The sequence below is a fragment of the Pongo abelii genome, chromosome 12 (genome assembly GCF_028885655.2).
Source record: "Pongo abelii isolate AG06213 chromosome 12, NHGRI_mPonAbe1-v2.0_pri, whole genome shotgun sequence".
NCBI lineage: Eukaryota > Metazoa > Chordata > Mammalia > Primates > Hominidae > Pongo > Pongo abelii.
Genome location: NC_071997.2, coordinates 61,659,699 through 61,679,227, shown reverse-complemented (window position 1 = coordinate 61,679,227; position 19,529 = coordinate 61,659,699). Strand labels below are relative to the sequence as shown.

Below are 19,529 nucleotides of genomic sequence, written 5' to 3'. Positions count from 1 at the left end.
CAGTCTAGCCCAGTGGACACAACCAAAAGCTGAATTATGTGTCTCAGACCCCAAGTGGTCAGGAAGCAAAGAGAAGGGACAGCTCAATTTGGGTGGAGTAGAGACGGTGACAGGGAGGCCTTCCTAGCTGGAGAGGGGTTTGAGAGGAAGCCGGAAGTGTTGATGACTGATCAGGCTAGCCAAGAAGGGGAACCATGCCAGGAAGAGACAAAGGTAGGAACAAGGGCATACAAGCTACTGTGAGTGAATATTTGGGAGTCAACACAGAGAGATGGGCTTCACTCAAGAATCTGAAATAAAAGAGTGAGAAAAAGACAGCTGGTGGAGGGTTTTGATTGCCAGGCTAAAAGGCTTATACTAGACCTGGTGAGAAATAATAATGATGACTATGATCATTATTATAGCTAAAATTGATCTGGTGTTTACTGGCCTAAGCCATATTTGTAGGCGCTTCTCTAAGCACATTACAAGTATTAACTCCTTTATGCCTGGTAAGAGGGTCAAGTGAGGTCATGAAGGCACCGAGTAACTGTCAGGAACAGAGCAATGAAGGGCATTTTTGTGATTAATGGAACTATGGTAGAAATATTCTTTGATGATGGGGCAGGAAGGTCCTCTCTTGGTGGTCCTGAGCTCTCCCCTCCACCCTGGGGGACTTGGAAGCAAGGGTGCCTCAGGGTCATTTACCATCAAGTTCTAGTTTCTTCCTCTCCACCTCTTTCTTGTATTCCTCCAACTCCTGGTCAGTGAGTTGGCTGAAGGGGTTGGGCACCGTCTCCTCTGAATCGTCTTTGGTATCCTCGTCTCCCTTGGACATCAGCTGGCTCTCTGTAGACTGAAAGTTAACCACAGAGGGTGTGTCGCTCTCTGAACGCCGCAGTTGGGGTGCAGGCCCCAGCTTCCTTTTAGATTCATGTGGCTGCAAGCGGTCTTGCTAGGGACAGCGTGGCATGCAGCTCCTTGGAAACAGCTCAGGGCCTCGGGGTAGGGATTGTTCATTCCTCCCCATTGCTACCTCACCCCTAGATTTTGCAACTGGCTGGATGAATATAGGGGGTCCACAGTCTGCCCCTGAAATAAAATCAAAGGATGCTCCCGAGCAGAAGGAAGACACACCTTTATTGCAATCCCTTCTATGGACACTTCCAAGCCATCACTATGCAAATACAGTTGGTGGCCCAAAGCCAGTCAGCCAAAGCCCAGCAAGCATAGCATTGGCTCAAGCAAGCTTCATGCCAGCCATTCCCCACCACTGCCCTCCCCGCCCCCACAGCAGTGCAAGCCACAACACACAGCATTAAGTTATATGCACAACACACAGCAGCTTCAGTGCTCTCAGTCCAAACTGTTAGTCCTGCTTCGCACACAGTCGTAAGTGACAAAGGGGCCAAGGTTCCTGAGTCTCAGATCTTCAACCTGCCTGTACCGCAGGTCCCTGCAGGGATACTGGCAAAATCACTGGGTTTTGCCACCTCTGTGGAGCCCCTGGCTCTAGGGAGCTAACCAGCCAGCCCCTGCATAAGCTTCAGGAATTCTTTGACCCCTCTAGCCCAAGATAGAAACTAAACTTCAGACTCCACAGCCTTTTTTCCTAATTCAGCATCCTCATCTTGGCCTTTGAGGATGCAGTGTTCTGAAGCTGAGGAGCAAAGAGAGTGAAGCCAAAGGGAGGTGAGTCTGGAGCCCGCCAGTCCTCCCTGCCCTGGCCCGCCAGGTCTTCTGGCCCCTGGGCCCCTTCCAAAAGGGAGGCCACAATAGGCCTAATGTAGGGAATCACAGAGTCAACCGAGAATCCAAGACCAAAAACCCAAGCAGAGGGACTCCGAGAAGAGCACTTGGTATAAATGGCAGGGGAGATTTTTGTTTGTTTTTTTAACAGTTTTGCTCATTGTAATGAACTCTCACCTCTCCCCAGAACATGGCTATTTCTATCCTTGACCCTGCAGGATATTCAGTATTCCCCATCTTGGCTAAGTTGGGGTTGGGGGGAGGTAGGTGTGATGATGCAACTTTCACACTTCTCCTGCCAATGGGCACCCACCCTGTGGGCTGCACTCTTGACCTGAAATCATTGCATCATCACAATTTGCCCTGCAGAGAGGAACATTTCCTGTATTTCCCCAATTTTTACTGCTAGGAAAATGTCATGCCCATTGCTACCTTGCAAGGAGCAGCAGTGATTTCAAACACACGCCAGAATTCTGAACTTCACCCCTTTTGCTAAGCACTAGACAAAACACTGTTCTATCTCAAGCACAAAAACAATGACAATACTTTCTAACTCCATGTGGGTTTGTGTGGGTAATGTTGTCCCTTCCCTCCTGTAGGAGCAGGGGTCCTGTCTATATACCCCTTCTCTATGGGTACATGATCATCTTTCCAGAGCTCTGGCTGGATGACGTCATAGCAGGCACAGAGGTCAGAGACACTCAGGGCTGGGCACACCTGGCGCACCTGGGAGTCTCCAGCCCCAAGCCTATGAGTCCCCACCGCACAGGGTAGTAAGGGAGGACAGAGTGGAGTTCCATGGCGGGAGGTACGGAAGCCGGCCGCATCACTCCCGCAGGCAGGCTGGGCTGCTGTTCTCCCGCCCAGTGCCCACAGGGGCCATCAGACATTGTTCTCCCTGGTCCTCACGGCACCCCTGTGAGGCTGGCCTCCATTTTGCAGCAAGAGCACCGGCACCCAAGATCACAGGGGAAGGTGGGTATGAGGACTCAGGGGTCCTGCAGCCCAGCCCCAGGCACAGAAGACCCCGAAGGCAAACACGTTTCCCCGCCAGTCAGGGGCAGCCTCTGCTCTACCGGGCTTCGGCTCTTCTCGGCAATGACGCTCGCCAGGAGCTGGGACTGAGGCCCCGCTGACTTCACATCTTGTCGGTTTTGTTCTCGAATCTGTGTGGAAGGGGGAGAGGGAGAGTGAGCCGGCTGTTCAGGGTCAGCGTGGAGTTTGGGAGGGGGCATACTGGTGTGCCTGGGGTCTAGAAAGGTCCTCTAGCGGTGTGGGAGCCAGTCTCCTATCCTAATGCAATCCTTGTACCCTAAGGGGGGGCCACCAAGTCTGTTCCAGGGTGAATTAGCAATTTATGTAAAGCACCAGATTTTCATGAAACCAGAAGGAGCTGTAAACTATGAAAAGTAAAATGAGGCACAGTTGATCCTAAGAAGCCCCTGAGGAATTTGTTTTAAATACAGATTCTAGGCACCCCCCACCATTGAATCTGAATGTCCGGGGAAAGGGGAGAGGGAGGGAGGGTGGTAGAGGAGGGTGACCCAGGAATCTAAACTTTCAACAAGTGCTGTAGGGTATCCGGGCCCACACACGTCAACACTATCCTGTGAGCGATCTGATCTGTTAGAGGTGCCTGCTACAACTGCAGTTTTAAAGTAACATTAAAAATACACGCAAGTGAACTGTCAGGCAAAAGTCCGGAAACAAACACAGCAATCTTGAAATATTGCCAATAAGCCAAAAGGAAAATGGTATAAAATTTATTAAAACTCATTTTGTGGGCAGGACTTTCAGAGACAGCTGATGTGTAAACCAAGCTGTGCTCCAGGTAAAGGGTTACGAGACCACATGAGTACAGCACTTAGCACAGCACCTGGGCCCTGGTCAGTCAATGGTAGTTTCTCTCTCCTGTGAGGCATGTGAGATGTCAGCGAGTCAGGCACATCCTGGGAACTCAGCTCCTGTTTGTGGGACTTGAGACCCCCCAATGTGGGAGAAGAGAGAGTGGGATAAACAGACCCCACTTACCTTGTTCCTCATCTCCAGCACTTCCTGGGGGTCAGTATAGAGAGGCACAAATTGGTTTGGGTTTTCGATGCGAATCGGCATGCCACTGCTGGATTTCTCCACCTCGTCAGCCTTCATCCACTGCACAAACACAAGGCCATGGGGCTGAGGTGAGGGAACAGGCCCATGAGTCCTCCCCAGTGGTCCACCCATGAGATCTGGGCCCAACGGCCTGCATGGAAGGTCAGCAAGCCTACTCATAGACACTCTCTCTTCTTAGGCCTCTTTGATGTCTGTCTCCAGGAGCAGAGAATGGCAACAGATGACCCAGTTACCAATGAAGGCCCTCAGGCCAAAGGTCGGCTATAAAGAACGTCCAAGAGTTGGGGTCAGAACCTTGGGAACCAGCTTTGACACACAGGCAACCACTTAGGCTTCAGTATTAGGTAACTTGATTTGAGTTTGGAGAGCTTCATATTGTTTTATGAAGAGCTATTCTATTTGGCTGTTGGCTACTTTTATGTTAATGAAAAATTGAGAGCCTGTGGGTGGGGACAAGGAGAGAAAATATAATTTCATAGAAGTGGCTGTACAGCCCACCTCCTGGGCTTGCATCAGATCTGAAGTCCCAATGTTAAATGCTCCTCCCTTGAATTTCCCAGGAGCCCCCTGTGGATGTGGAAGAAAGAAGCACAAACCAACTAGTTCTGGGTCATGTGCCTGGTCCAACTGCCCTCTGGAGAAATCTGCTCCTTAGACCCAAAATCTCAGGCAGAGGCGCAAGGAAGAAGTGGTCAGAGGCTCAGTGAGCCTGAGCAGCTGCTCCCAGAGGCCCAATAGGAAGCCCAAAGAGGATGCTACTAACCTGGGGCAGGAGAGGTTTGTTCTGTTCCCGTTTTAAAAATGCTGCACCCTGCAAATGCAGCCTGCCCCTCTCTGCCCGGGTCTGTCCTGGGCTCCCCCTTACCGTGGTCTTGGGTCGGGGGCTGCCCATGCTCCTCTGGACCTCATCGGCCACATTGACCCGCAGGTAGGTGTTGGGCGTATTGAGCCAGCGGGTCTTCTCCTTCTGCTGCTTCTGGGCATGCTGTCGCAGGGCGGGCACCGGGGCACCGTCCTCCTCAAACACGAAGGCTGTGACCGTAGCTGGAATCTCCACCTCACTTTTGTGTTTGGTTTTCTCTTGAACAAAGGGGTGGCGGTACGTGTAGCCTGTTCTGTAGCCCTATAAAGGACAAAAATAGAACCACTTATGGGGTGAGAAAAAAGGCCTGTACCTGCACATACATGCACACACACCTTTCCTTCCGTCTGCTTAAAGGACTCTTCATGTAAACCCAAATCTCCATTAAACAATCTAGGCTTTCCACTCTTCTGGTATATTTCAGAACTGTTCCCTCCTCCTGGTCCCCCATCCCCTCTCTTTCTCTACCCCAACAAGTCCTCTGATCAGGGCTGAGAAAATCCCTAGACCTTTGTGGACCAGATAGACAGAGCTCCTCATCCAAATGGAGCCACAGATTTCCTCTGGTCCAGTGGCTCCCAGCCCTGGCTGTACACTGGAATCACCGGGGGAGCTTCACACAAACACTGATGCCTGGGCCCTGATGCAGAGTTGCCCATTTAATCAGATCACAGCGTGGCCTGGGCTACAGGATCTTTAAAAGCTTCCCAGCTGATGTAACAGTCACCCCTCCCTTCCTTGACTCTGAAACTTCTTAACAATTTCCTTCTAGGAACCCTGAAATCAGACTCAAGAACATTCCTGTCTCCTAAGCAAGGCCACATCCCTCAAAGCTGGAGCTAACTTCTTCTTGGAGAGAACAAACATTCTGGAATCTTGGCAGCTGTTGGAGCAATATTCAACTCTCCTTGTCTTCTTTTATTTTTAAATTAAAATGACATTAAGGTATTTTTCTGATTATAAAGGAAATACAGATCCATGTAGAAAAATTAAGCAAAATAAAAAAAAAATAAGGAAAAAACGGAATTTTATGCAAACTCTCACCCCAGAGACAACCACTAAAAACCTTTCCAGTCATATCTCTATGCACATACATGTGTGTCCATATATGTTTGATACTAGTAAAATGGATATTTCCAATTACATATAATGGCTACTTAACTATTTTCCTTTGTAAATTGTTTATGTTCTCAGCCCATTTTTCTATTGCTGTTTCTCTTTTTCACATTGATTTGTAAGCGCTTTGTAAATTAAGAATATTAATTTTTTCACTATCAGATGGTGAAAATATTTCCCTCCATACTTTGTCTTTTACCTTGTTTATGGTGGGGGAGTGGCTTCTAGAAATGCAAGTTTTGAATTGTTTAATATCATATCTATTAATATTTGTCATGATTGCAGCCTTTTCTGCCGTGCTTGATAAGTCTTCCCTAACACAAGGGCATCAAAAACACAAATCTATATTTTTTAATACCCCTATGAGTTCACCTTTTATGTTTACCATTTTCATAAACCAGGAATTTATCTTGTTGAAATAAATGAAATCGCAGTCGGCCTTAGTTTTCCTTCCCAGATGGCAAGTAGTCTATCTTTCCCACACTGATTTATAAAGTGCCTGCTTTTCCTGTGTTAAATTCTCATATATTTTGGATCTATTTCTGGATTCTCTAAGCTGTTGCATTGTTTTGCACATCCATTCTGCTAGTGCCATGCCATTTAGTTGCTAAAGCTTTATCACACTTTGTCATGAGGTGGAATTAGTATTCCTAATTACTTTTCCTTTTATAACATTGCCCTAGCCATTCTGAATTTCACATGAAAGGATATTTTGTCAAGTCCTCGTACCTTTCCCCATTTTTGAAAGAAATCCATTGAGTTTATTGATTAATTTTGGGGAAGTAACCTCTTTAACCTATTGAAGCTTTCTAACCAAGAATAAATTATAGCTCTTCACTGACTTCAGGTTTTCTCTGATGTCTATTAATAAAGTTTTATGGTTTTAAAAACATGGATTCTGCTTTTTAGTGTTTTATGACTGTGATCCATTTGCAAATAGGATTATTTTCTCTCATTATTATATTTTCAAAGTAGTTAAGATACAAAAACTACTGATTTTTGTATATATTTGCATAATTGACCACCTTAAACTGAAATCACCTTTGCAAAATTATGACAGTACTCTATTTTGCTTCTAGCCTCACAAGCTGGCTGGCTTTGCTCATTCCTGGATGTGAGCCAAACTAACTTCAGAAATTTAGTTTATAGTGTAAATGATGATAGCCCTTTCCGAAAACTAAACTGCCCTTGTAAAACTGATGAAAGACCACCAAGTTAGGAAGAGGAAAGGGGCCTGAATTTTACTAAAATGTAGGCATAGTTAAATAATTACCAGCTATTATTCCAGAGGTCACATGATTTGCAACTTCCCCAATTACTCCTGTAAATAATATCACTATTGTAGAACCTAAGATTGGCCTTTGGAGATATCTTTTCAGGCTTTTGTATTTCTGACAACTGAATGGCCCTGGGACTCAGTCAGTCCTGTGGCCCTACCCACAGGCAGACTCAGTGCACGAGGACCATATTTCACACTCCTATGATTGTATCCCCAACCAATCAGTATCACCCATACCTTAGCCCCCTACCCACCAAACTATCTTTGAATCTTCCTGGCACAGTGGCTCACACCTGTAATTTCAGCACCTTAGGAGGCTGCGACAGGTGAGTCACTTGAGCCCAAGAGTTTAAGACCAGGAATCTTTGAAAAACCCCCTTTGAAAAATCCCTAACCTCTGAGGCTTCAGTGAGATTGATTTGAGTCTGTCTCCTGCATGGCGTGGCCAGCCTCGCATCAATTAAACTCTTTCTTTATTGTAATGCCATGGTCTCTGTGAACTGCTTTTGCTTGTACAATGGGCAGGAAGAACCCATCAGGTGGTTACAAAAGTATTCTCATTATTTTAAATATTTTTTCAGTTTTTTTTTTGGACTTTATAGGCATGTAACCATATTATCTGTAAATAATAATTTCCTTTCCTTTATAATATTTATACCTCTTATGCTTCATTGCCTTGGATTGAATTCCAATATTATTCTAGAATAATATTAAATAATAGTGCTATGACCAAGAATAATTGTTTTGTTTAAAAGTTTAATAGGCACATGCCACCATGCCTGGCCATGTTTTGTATTTTTTGTAGAGACAGGGTCTTGCTATGTTGCCCAGGCTGGTCTTGAACTCCTGGGCTCAAGCGATCCACCTGTCTCAGCTTCCCAAGGTGCTGAGATTACAGGTGTAAGCCACCATACTGGACAGATCAAAAGTTTTTATCCTTTGATGCTTCAATATCATGAAATATATTTAAAAGATTTATAGATTGATATTATTAAGCCATCCCTGAATTCTAGGAATGAGCTACCAGTTATTGTATATTATTATTCTACTATTAGGTTTGATACTATTTGCTAGTTTTCATGTGGCATTTTTCATCAATGTTCAAAGAAAAATTGGTCTAAATATGTTACAATTATTATGGCTTAGTATTCTTTTTTCACTCCTTTCTGAAAGAGTTTAAATAACAGAATTATCTGTGTCTTAAAGGTAGGAAAGAATTCTTACATGAAACCATCTAGTCGCGGTGCTTTCTTTAGGAATAGATTACTCAGCATACAAATGTTAATGGGAGTTGTATTTTCATTGTGGATTGTACCTTTCATTATTATAAAGTGGCCCTCATGGTCAGCCTAGTAACAAAGTAGAGATGATTTGGAGGAACTGAAGACAGGGAGAAATGTATTAATTATTGCCATAACCTTGACTTGATAAAGAAGGCCCAAGATGGTAGCAGTGAGGATGGGAAAAATGAATCAGATGGAATGTTATAAAGATAGACTTCATCTTTCACTTCTCTGAGCAATCTAAGAAGTTACAGCCTCTTATGCAATTAGCTCCTCATTGCATATGCTTTCCTCTTGTTCTTGAATTGTCACCTGTTTATAACTCATATTATCAGCTAAATTGTTAGCTCTTAGAAGAAGAAAGAATGTCTTAAAATTTTTTTTGTATCCTTTGAAGAGCCAGCCCACTCCTAGACACATACTAGTTTAATTCCTTAAATGACTGATTGGTTCGTTTATTCATTACAATAGGATATTGTTAAAAAGTGCTGCCTAGGATTAAGGAAATTAGTAGTATTATGTGTTTTCTGAATTAAAGTCAGGAAATGGACAGAAAGACAGAACTAACTATATAAGAGGTATGAGCAAAGCCCCAGTATAAGATAGGCTCTGTGTCCCAGTTTTTACTGGACTATGACTTTTTTTTTTTTTTTTTTTTTGAGACAGAGTCTCACTCTGTCACCCAGACTAGAGTGCAGTGGCGCAATGTCAGCTCACTGCAACCTCGCCTCCCAGTTCAATTCTCCTGCCTCAGCCTCTCGAGTAGCTGGGACTACAGGCGTGTGCCACCACGCCCAGCTAATTTTTTCTATTTTTTTTTTAGTAGAGACAGGGTTTCACTGTATTAGCCAGGATGGTCTCAATCTCCTGACCTCGTGATCTGCCTGCCTCGGCCTCCCAAAGTGCTGGGATTAAAGGTGTGAGCCACTGCACCCGGCCTGGACTACGACTTTTCATAGAGGACTCTGCAGATATGACCACATCCACAGCACTTAGTTGTGGGTGGCAAAGTCCATAGTTTACAAAAATTCAACTACTATTAGAATAACCACACATTCTAAATCAAATTTCCCATCAATGGCTTCAACAATCTAATTGTGATGCTGGCGATTCTTGTGCCCACCCGATGCCTTCTAGTTCCTGGTTCCAAGGGGCTAAGCCTCAATGGACTGGCCTGGAAGGGCAATGGCAGGAGACTCACCAGGTTGTCCAGCATCCTCATGAGGGCCTCAAACTCATGCTCCCCCAGCCGGCTCTTCTGCATAGGCCCAAAGGTGCTCCCGGCCCACTGCACGGAGCCCACCTCATGGGGCCGGTGCTTCTCCTGCTCCAGGAGGATGAGGTTCTCCACTCCCCCAGCACTGGACAGAGCTGACACCTGTAGCAAAGAGCAGAGAACCCTCAGCCCATATGCACATGGGTACCCTGCACCTATCTATGCTCCTGTATGTGATGAGAGAATGGGGAGTCACAGAGGAGAACTTAGAAGCCAAACTGAGAAAGAGCCACCCACACTTGACGGGCATGCACCCATTTCCAAGAAAAGAGCTATTATTTTCTGATGCCAGTTCTTAGAGATTATAAATAAGGAAATAGCAAGCGTTAAACCTTAAGAATCAAAACAGAGGACTGAAAGTTACCTGGGATACAGACTAACCTAGAATTGTGATTATATCTGGGGAGGGAGGGAAGATGAGACTGGAAAGGACTTCAAAGCGGACTTCAGTTCTTGTTTGTAATATTTTGTTTCTTCAAGATTTGAAGCAAGAGGTTATGAAAATGTTTGATCTGATTGGTAGGTATGGGTGTCTATTATGTTAGTCTCTGCATTTTTCTGTATGTTTGAAATGTCTCCTATTTTTTTAATTTTTATTTTGTGACAGTGTCTCCGTTGCCCAGGCTGGAGGGCAGTGGCACAATCTCGGATTACTGCAGCCTTAACCTCCCAGGCTTAAGCTATCCTCCCACCTCAGCCTCCTGAGTAGCTGGGACTACAGATGTGCACTACCACATTCAGCTAATTTTTGTATTTTTTGTAGAGATGGGGGTCCTGCCATGATGGCCAGGCTGGTCTCGAACCCCTGGGCTCAAGCAATCTACCTGCCTTGGCCTCCCAATATGCTGGGATTACAGGCATGAACCACCATTGCTGACCTCTCCTATATTTTTTTTAAAAGTCACTTGAAAGAAATAGGCTGGCTCCCAAGCCAATGAAATTTATTTGTAACCTCATGGGATGAATTCACAGGTCCAAAGGAAGAATACATTCTCCACAATGGGGTTAGTCAGTCAAGGAAGCCCAGAGAAAGGAGACAGATAAAATGCCTGTAGTGTACAGCCAAGCACTGTGCAGGGGTGAGAGTTCCCACACATGGACTTAGAGCGTCTGTCTCACTGTCAAGGCTCCATGGGGAGGGCAATGCAGGTGGTTGTAGGCAATGGACTCTGAGTATTAGGACAAGAGGTGTGTGTATACAGCAGGCAATTTTAGAATGATCCTAAAAAACACCCATTAGTCTAACAAATCCCCTTATTTTTTAAATTCCATGCTTATCTAATGGTACATTCTATTTACCCTCATGTATCTACCACTCAGATATAATTGGTTAGGGTTTGGCTTCCTGGATGACAAATCTAGCTACATAAAGAGACAATGGCTTATGAATATTCCAGGTGGTGAGCCAGGTGTTTTGCACTGCACATTATTATATTAGCATTCCGAATAAGATGTGATATCCCATGTTAGCCTGCTTGTTATGGGAAACTGCTTTAATTATGCAAACTTTCAGTATTTTTGTGACAGTTATTTTTTACTGGAAATGAAAAAGTCCAATTTAACCTGCTGACAAATACAGGTCTATGAACCCAAGAGGATCAGGGACAGACCTTAGAGTGTGTTAAATTCATCGTTTAACAAATGCCCCTGTGATACTTCTCTGAGGTCAGCCAGGCAGCCCTCCCAGGTGACCCCCATCACCCTGTGAAGAGAAGGAAGCAAGAATATTATCTACGCCCTTCTCGTCCAAGCCATGTGTCTAGCAGAAGATAAACGGACTTCTCCCACTGCTCCTCACAGCCCTGGTGAGGCAGCGCTTCTCCAGGTAGTATTTAAGGGCACAGACCTGGGCACCAGGCTGCCCAGGTTTGAATCCTAGCTCTGCCACTTACCAACTGTGTGACTTTTAGTAGCTATTTACCATCTGTGTGCCTCAGTTTCCTCTAAAATGAAAATAGAAGTACCTACCTTGTGAGAAGTCTTTAAGGTAATAGATCTAAAGCACTTAGTGTATCACCTGGTACATATGGGGTGCCGTATAATGTTCTAATGAATGAATTTTGAGAAGCGCTATTCCCTGGGGACCCATACTTAATGGAGAAGAAGGGAGGGAGAGACTGCCGACAACCTTGCAAGAGCTGCCTCCTCCCACCTCCCTCTTCCTCCCGCAGTTTCCATGGTGATGGGTAGCAGATGGAGAAAAACTGCCTGAGCTTCTTCCCATCTGCCTGTCGGCAGAGCAGGGAGCTGCCTCTCTCAGCAAGGGATGACCCAGTTTCCTGGAACCCCAAATTGATGGGGAGCAGAGAGAACACCATCCCCAGGAGAAATAAATAGGCTCTCAGCCTTGAACTACTAACGTGACCACAGCCACGTTCGCTTGTTTGCCAAGGTCACCAAGGAAGAAAACTTGGCCCACAATGGAAACAGAGCTTCAGTGCTGGCCGCTTCACCCAAAAATGACCTGGCTAGGGCTGCGCTCCCAGCGGCACCTGCAGTCACTGTTACCTAGGCTCTTTCATGCCCTGATCCACCCACACCTCCTCTAGGCTTTCCTGCTTTTTTCTTCCACATCTTCCAGCTCTCTTCCCGCCTCTAGAAGCCTCTCTGCTCTACCAGCTGGGGGAAAAAAAGGTCACTGGAGCTTGCCCGGGGTTATCTGTCTGCATTGCCTGAGGTCCTGTAACAAGGTCTCAGCAAACCAATCCTGAAAAGAAAGTGACAGCAGCTGAGGGAAGGGGGCTGTCAGGTACAGAAGCCCACAGCTCTGCCCTTTAAACTGCCCAGAAACCGTTTCTGGGGTTCTGGATCCTGGGAGAAGCATATTTCACCATGTGGGGTGGTGCGACACATGGGCATCCCTCTCCATTCATTTTTAGGGCTGAGCTGTCTTTGCAGAGATGATGTTTTTACAGGAGATATTTTCTTATTGAAGAATCTTCTCCAGAAGGAAGATAGGGAGCTCTTAAGAGTTCAGATGTGGGAAAGGGAGAGTAGCTTCCCGGTATCCCAGAGGCTCCACCAGATTCTTCCACCAGTCACTGGTCAGAGCTTAGGGCCAGAATCTGGCTGGGAGCAGCGGGGGGCACTACATCACATCCGAAAGGCACCAGCTGGGTCTGTGTCCACCTGCCCCTGTTCTGACCACTGCCTCTAATACTTCATCGTTATCTTCACAGCTATCCTCACCACATGTCCTTTTAAAACGATTGAAAAAGTCCCACTGCAGAGCCTCCACCAGCAACGCTTCCAGGCAGATCTCAATCTCCCCAGAGTGCCTCCAAGAGAAAGACCTCTTCCTCTGGGTGCTGCTCTGCCTAGGCCAGCCAGGAGAGGGCAGACGGGACACCAAGGGGCTGGGCAAAGAGCTGACTCATCCAGGAGCAATGAGCCTCCATATGTCAGTTGAGTCCTAAAAATAGCATCAGCAACACCCCTCTTTGTGTCCTCACAGTGACTCGCTGGGCCCCACGTCTACAGTTGAGGAGAGAGGCTCAGGCAGGGCAAGTCCTCTACCCAAGGGCACACAGCCCAGAGCGGGAAGGTTGGAGCCTGGTCAGCCTGGTCTGGTTAATAAGGTCTTTTCGGGGTTGTGCAAGGCCACCTACATGCCCCGACCAACTTGCCACATTGAAAAGTGTGTGCTTGGCTTATCCAACACCACCTTGTTGTCTATACAACTACAGGTTTGTCTGTTTTCCTACCGCTTCTCCAACTCCTCTAGGGGGTTCCTTGATCACTGACACTCCTGTCTTCTCCATCCCTTCCCGGTTAGGGATTTCGTGACGGCTTCCTGGACATCACTTGGGGTTGCCCTGGCTGTTAAGGCTGCCACGTCAACACTCTGATTGGCCTGCTTTCCGCTTCTTTTTCTGGACTTGACCACGTTCCTGGCCTTTGCAAACCAACCCCCTCCCCTCAAAACAAACACCTACCTGTGTGTCTGTTGGGCATAGGTGCAACAGGTATACCCCACGTAACATATGAGCATGGTAAAAAATTTCTATGCCTTATTACAGTTTCTCCCACTGTCCAGTTGATGAGCCCAGGCAGCTCCCCAGACTGGGCACTACAGGCAGGCACCATCACACCCAGCTAATTTTTTAATTTTTGTATTTTTAGTAGAGACGGGGTTTCACCATGTTGGCCAGGCTGGTCTCAAACTCCTGACTTCAAGTGATCCGCCCACCTTAGCCTCCCAAAGTGCTAAGGACTCACCCAGGGAAAGGTGAGTCCCAAGAAGTGGGTATTTATTGCTTGTTAGACAATGTTGATGCATTTTTCAAAGCCACAGAACTAATCCTAAGTGTGAAACTTTAGAAGGATAAGATGGTGCCAAGGCAGAGAAATAGGGCAAGGCTTTTAGATGGCTGGGATCAAAAGACTCCCTGAATCACAGCCAACAGGGTCACCACGTTTGCCCACAGGCCCCTGTCAGAGCCCACTCCTGGGCCCACTTTCCAGGAGAATTTGCTCACCTGTATCTCACATGCAGCCTGCAGGTGGAAGATCTTGTAAAATGCCTCCTCTACCGTGTCACCCAGAGCAACCACTCCATGGTTTCTTAGCACCAGGATCTGTAGAGAAATAAATAGTCAATTAAAACCTTAAGTCCTCTAAACTTTAGTTAAGAGGGAGAGGTTTTTCATTTTGTTTAGATCAACTTCCACAACCAATCCCGGGGCCCCTTCTCCCAACTCCTTATGTTCTCTAATCAAATACCCCAAAGCTACCCCACATGGAATTTTAACTCAAAGCATCTACCCTAAGAAATTGAAAAGACATTTTAAAACTGGGACTAAATAGCTTGATCAATTTCTTTAGGCAATGCCTGGGTTTTTAGGCATTTTAAAAATTGAAATGGAAAAGGCATTTTAAAACTGAGACTAAATAGCTTGGTCAATTTCTTTAGGCAATGCCTGGGTTTTTAGGCATTGGAAAGCTTAGAAGCTTGAAAAACTGATGTGTACATTAAAGTGAATGAAATTGTTTGCTATCCAATACAGAGTTCCCACCTCAATAGCAATCTCTTGCTCCTGTGACTTAGTTGACGTGGGAGTCAAAACCCAGGGGGCGGCTCTCTGAGAGGTGGCCCTGCAGAAACAGGTGAGTCACGTCACCTTTTTGGGTCTTAGGTTTCTGCACCATAAACTCAACGAGGCCCTGTCAGCTCTGAGATCTCACAGCTCTAGAAAGAGGCCACAGTGACCTTCTAATCTAACTCATCGGTTTTATACAAAAGAAAATAAAAGCCTGAAAAGACTAAAAGTCTCAGCCAGGTGTGGTGGATCACGCCTGTAATCCCAGCACTTTGGGAGGCTAAGGTGGGCGGATCACTTGAAGTCAGGAGTTTGAGACCAGCCTGGCCAACGTGGTGAAACCCCGTCTCTACTAAAAATACAAAAATTAAAAAATTAGCTGGGTGTGATGGTGCCTGCCTGTAGTCCCAGCTACTGGGGAGGGTGAGGTGCGAGGATCACTTGAACCTGGTGGGTAGAGGCTGCAGTGAGCCGAGATCGCATCATTGTATCCCAGTCGGTGACAGAGCAAGACTCCGTCTCAAAAAAAAAACATAAAAAAAACCACAAACGGAAAGTCTCTCAGCTAATTAGGGGAAGCATCTGAACTAGAGGCCAGGGGTTCTCACTATTAGTGCAATGTTTTAGACTCAGTCAGGGAAAGGTGAGTAAAAGTGGGGGAACCCAAACTGAATTTGTACCAAGAGCACAACTCCCCAAAGTTCAACTGCATCTTCCCTCCGAAACTTTTCTTCATTGGTTTTACTCTCAAGAACTCTCTGGGACCAGATGACACCAGCCTGGGAGCTGGGACACAGATCCATGTGTCAGATCTGTCTCCAGGCAGAGCCTGGGCTGAAGCCTGGTGGCTCTAAACATCACATCCTCTCCTGTTGAAAACAGCTGTTATTTTTTCCTCTCAAGTGCCAGAGAAACAGAAAGAGATGATGGCTGTGGCCCACAAAAAGTACTACAAACAACGAATACCCCATCTCTCAAATTCTTGTAGCACTTCGTAGATGTGAACATTTCATCCCTCTCCCCACACTCTAAATAATGTTCTGGAGGATGTCAGGAGAGAGAGGCAGGATACCTCACTGTGTTAGAGATGAGAAGACAGGGACTCATGGGAAATGACTCAGGCAGTGTATTCCTTGCCAGGACAGCGGCAAAGCGCCCATCAACCCAGACTAGGCTCTGTGGCTGTGCCATACTGAGCTAACCATCCCCAAATATGTGCTGTTATAAAACAGGGCTCAAGAGTTCAGTCAAGCAACAATAAGATTCCATTTTTCTCTTGCAAGTTGGTGGAAAAATAAAGGCGACAACACTCAAGTTTGGGGAGACTGCAGGGAAGTGGCACTCTCATATCCTGGACATGGGGTGGAAGAGTGAACAAACCGTGTGGGGCAATTTGGCGACATGAAGTGAGAGTTCTAGCCCATGCAGCCCTAGGAACTTATCCTAAGAAACTCATCTCAAGTTCACACAAAGATTTAGCTGACAGGATTTTCATCAATGTGTTGTTTTTGTTAAGAAAAAACTCAGGAAGAAAAAAAAATTTTTTTTTTGAGACAGGGTCTAACTCTGTTGCCCAGGCTGGAGTATAGCAATGTGATCACAGCTCACTGCAGGCTTCACCTTCTGGGGTCAATCGATCCTCCCACCTCAGCCTCCTGAGTAGCTGGGACCACAGGTGCATACCACCAAGCCTCACTAATTTTTGTATTTTTTGTAGAGACAGGGTTTGGCCATGTTGCCCAGGCTGGTCTTGAACTCCTGGGCTCAAGTGATCCACCCGCCTTGGCCTCCCAAAGTGTTGGGATTACAGGCATGAGCCCTGCACCCAGCTGAAAAATACCTTTTAATGTTCAACCACAGAAGAGTATTCAGGTAAATTATGGCACAACTATTCCCATAATGAAGTCTGTGAATAGTTGTGCTATAATTTAATTAAATTTAATAATTTAAAATGGTGATAGAGAAAATATTTAATAACATACAAAGGTAATTACTATGTATTGCTGAGGGAAAACAACTTATTTTATGATCCTAGTTTTGCAAGTATAAATTTCAATATATTTGGGGTACACAGCAAAATCTCAGGGTAGTGGGATAGAGAGATCTTTCTTTTTTTTTCCCCCCCTCCCTCCCTCATTGTCCAATGAACATATGTCACTTTTGTGATGTTGGCTTTTGACAATGCCACTCTACATTATTGTCCCAGAAGAGCTAAGCTAACCTTGCAGGTGGGTCCAAGGCACTTCTGCAGGTTGATCCGATCGGCTTCCTGCTCCATTTCCCCATTGAAGTCATAATAGGCCATGTCCCCCACCAGCAGGGCATTGTGGGAGACAGGCAGGAGGCCCCACTTCATGGCCGACACCTTAGAGAGACAATGGCGTGGTTAGCACCTGCAGCCCTCCCTGCCCTTTCCTCAGAGCAGCACAGTCCAGCTCTACTCTGGGGGCTGGTGAGGGGTGAGGAGTGAGGGGTGAGGGGTGAGGGTGGGGAGCAGGCACAAGAAAGGCCTGGGCTCCCCTACCACCTGGCTTGGGTGTTGTGTCACGCTGCTTGCTCTACTGTATTTCCATCACTGTTTTCACAGCAGCCATGTCAACATATCACCTTTTAGAATTGCTAGAAAGAATGCACTCCAGAGACCTATTGCTGCCCCCCCACTCCCCCCACCTCACACACAGCTTTGCTCTTGTCATACAACTCTGGGAAGAGGCAGGCTGTGGTGGAGTTTGCACCAGGCTAGGGTAAGCAGAGTCCAGATCTCTTGGGGTAGGCTGGAGACCCTCAGCTTTGGTTTTAGTGCAGACTAGGTCACGACTTTTGACAAAAAGACAGGCCCATTGAAAAGTCCCATTTTAAAATGAATGAAATTATTTGCTGCCCAATATAAAGGTCCCACTTTAAAAGCAATCTCTTGCCCCTGGGACTCGGACAATACAAGTGCTGGGGACCAGGGTTGAAACACATTCCCCCACCACTTATTAAAAGTAAGCTGCTCATGGTGGACAGAGTATGCAATAATTTTTTTTTTTAGCAAGGAGCATGGAGAGGTTTAGAAGAACTCTTGCCCTCCTTCACTCATTCTCCTCTGACTCAGCCCTGAGCTCTGCAAAGATGCACACTCAGCACAAATACATCTTCACATCTTAGTCCAAATTCTGGAAAGTCTGAATGCTCATAACCAGCGTGTTTTGCTGAGAAAACGGGCTGATGACAAGTCAGCCTACTCTGTCCCTGTACGTGTGTGGCCTGGGGGTCAGCAGGATAGGGTAGGGTTTGGGGGGAGTACCCAGAACTGGTTGTCTGCCTGCCATCTTTCCAAGTGACATCGCAGTGTCTTAGGTACACATGGAGAAATGACCAGAGGGGGACAACCTGCTCATTGAGTCTCTTCTTTCTATTCTCTCCCAGTTTTGCTTGCTCCGTCCCCTACTCTCAGCCTACCCTGAGCTATGGGAAAACAGGCACAGTCCAGGTTCCCACCAACTGGTTGTCCTCTGTCAAGATATCTCCTTGCTGGAGCCTGGCTTCGTGGGGGCAGGCCCCACACCTTGGTCCAACAGGACTGACCTGAGTAGAAACTTAGCAGGTACTGCTTGTGTATGCAGTATGTGGGGGATGCGATGGAACAGACATTCCACGTCTTCACGTTATGCTATGACTTCAGTAGTCAGAAAGATGGAGAGGCTGGGAGTTTCCACATTGGGAGTTCTCTCACTTCACCTTGGCCTGAGTTCTAGATCTTTCCAAACTGTTTTAAGTGACAAGATTGCTACAACCTTGGCTGCCTTACGTCTTTCCTTGGGTGGCTGAGAAGGAGCCCACTCACCGCTGCTGTGGCCGGTGTGTGCAGGTGGATGATGCAGCGCACGTCGGGCCTCGCCGCATAGATGGCCGAGTGCAGACAGAAGCCTGTGGTGTCCACTGGGAAGCAGCTACTGCCCTTCTCCACCACCTCTCCCAGAATGTTCACCTTGATCTGCGCCAGGGAAGAAGAGAGACTTATGGCAACAGGGTGGCGGAGGCCCCTTACTCCTCTCCCAGCTGGTGGGCCCAGCATGTGCCGCCCACGTGTCTTCACACATTCCAGACACCATGAGCAATGATGGACTTGGTGTTGGAAGAAAACAAACCAGTTCCTGCCCTCAGTGAGCGCACAGTCTAACGAGAGCACAGACGATTATAATTCAGCAGGAGAAATGCGAGAGCAGAGTTTCTCAGACTTTGTTCACGTGAATCACCTGAAGCCCAGTCAAATGCAGGTTCTGATTCAGAGGTCGAGGGGGCCCTGAGAGCCTGCATTTCTAACAAGTTCTCAAGTGATCCACAGACCACACATGGGGTAGCAAAGTGCTAGAAAAGAGTCATGCACAGAATTCTCTAGACAGAGACGGGGAGTCTTTCATCCCATCAGAAAAGGAGCATCTGAGAGGCCTTCCGGGGGAGTAATGTCTACACTGAGCCCTTTCTCAATGAGGCTCAAAGAGGCTGCGGCTGCTTTACCAGTGATAGCTCTAGCCTCACTCCATGCCCCCACTCCCCTGCCTCCTGGATAAAAAGTAGTAAAATATTCAATCACAGAATTTCCCGTGTCCTGAAAGCCCACAATCCAAGGTAAACAGAACCCTTCTCAAATTACTCAGCACAAATCCAAATCCTGAAGCCAGCCCCTCCCAGTGTGCTCTCACTGAACACCTCCCCGACTTCCCAGAGTGCAATCTCCCGGCAGCTTGGAGTTAATCTAACTTCACTGACTGCAGTTGTTCCCTGGACGTTAACAAGCCAGATGACAGTCTCTAAAACTCACAACTTTGGCCCTTAAAACTGAGGCACC

General features: G+C 46.6%; 1 protein-coding gene across 1 annotated transcript in view; it reads right to left on the bottom strand.

Annotated features, from left to right (window-relative positions):
- ADD2 (adducin 2) overlaps positions 1-19,529 on the bottom strand; it is a gene marked incomplete at its 5' end in the record, with an annotated part of 45,265 nt that overhangs the window by 12,805 nt on the left and 12,931 nt on the right. The window contains 8 exon segments of the mRNA NM_001134126.1: positions 688-835; positions 2,805-2,894; positions 3,760-3,879; positions 4,706-4,963; positions 9,582-9,758; positions 14,135-14,233; positions 16,917-17,060; positions 18,525-18,674. Coding sequence (NP_001127598.1) covers positions 688-835; positions 2,805-2,894; positions 3,760-3,879; positions 4,706-4,963; positions 9,582-9,758; positions 14,135-14,233; positions 16,917-17,060; positions 18,525-18,674 — 1,186 coding nt within the window.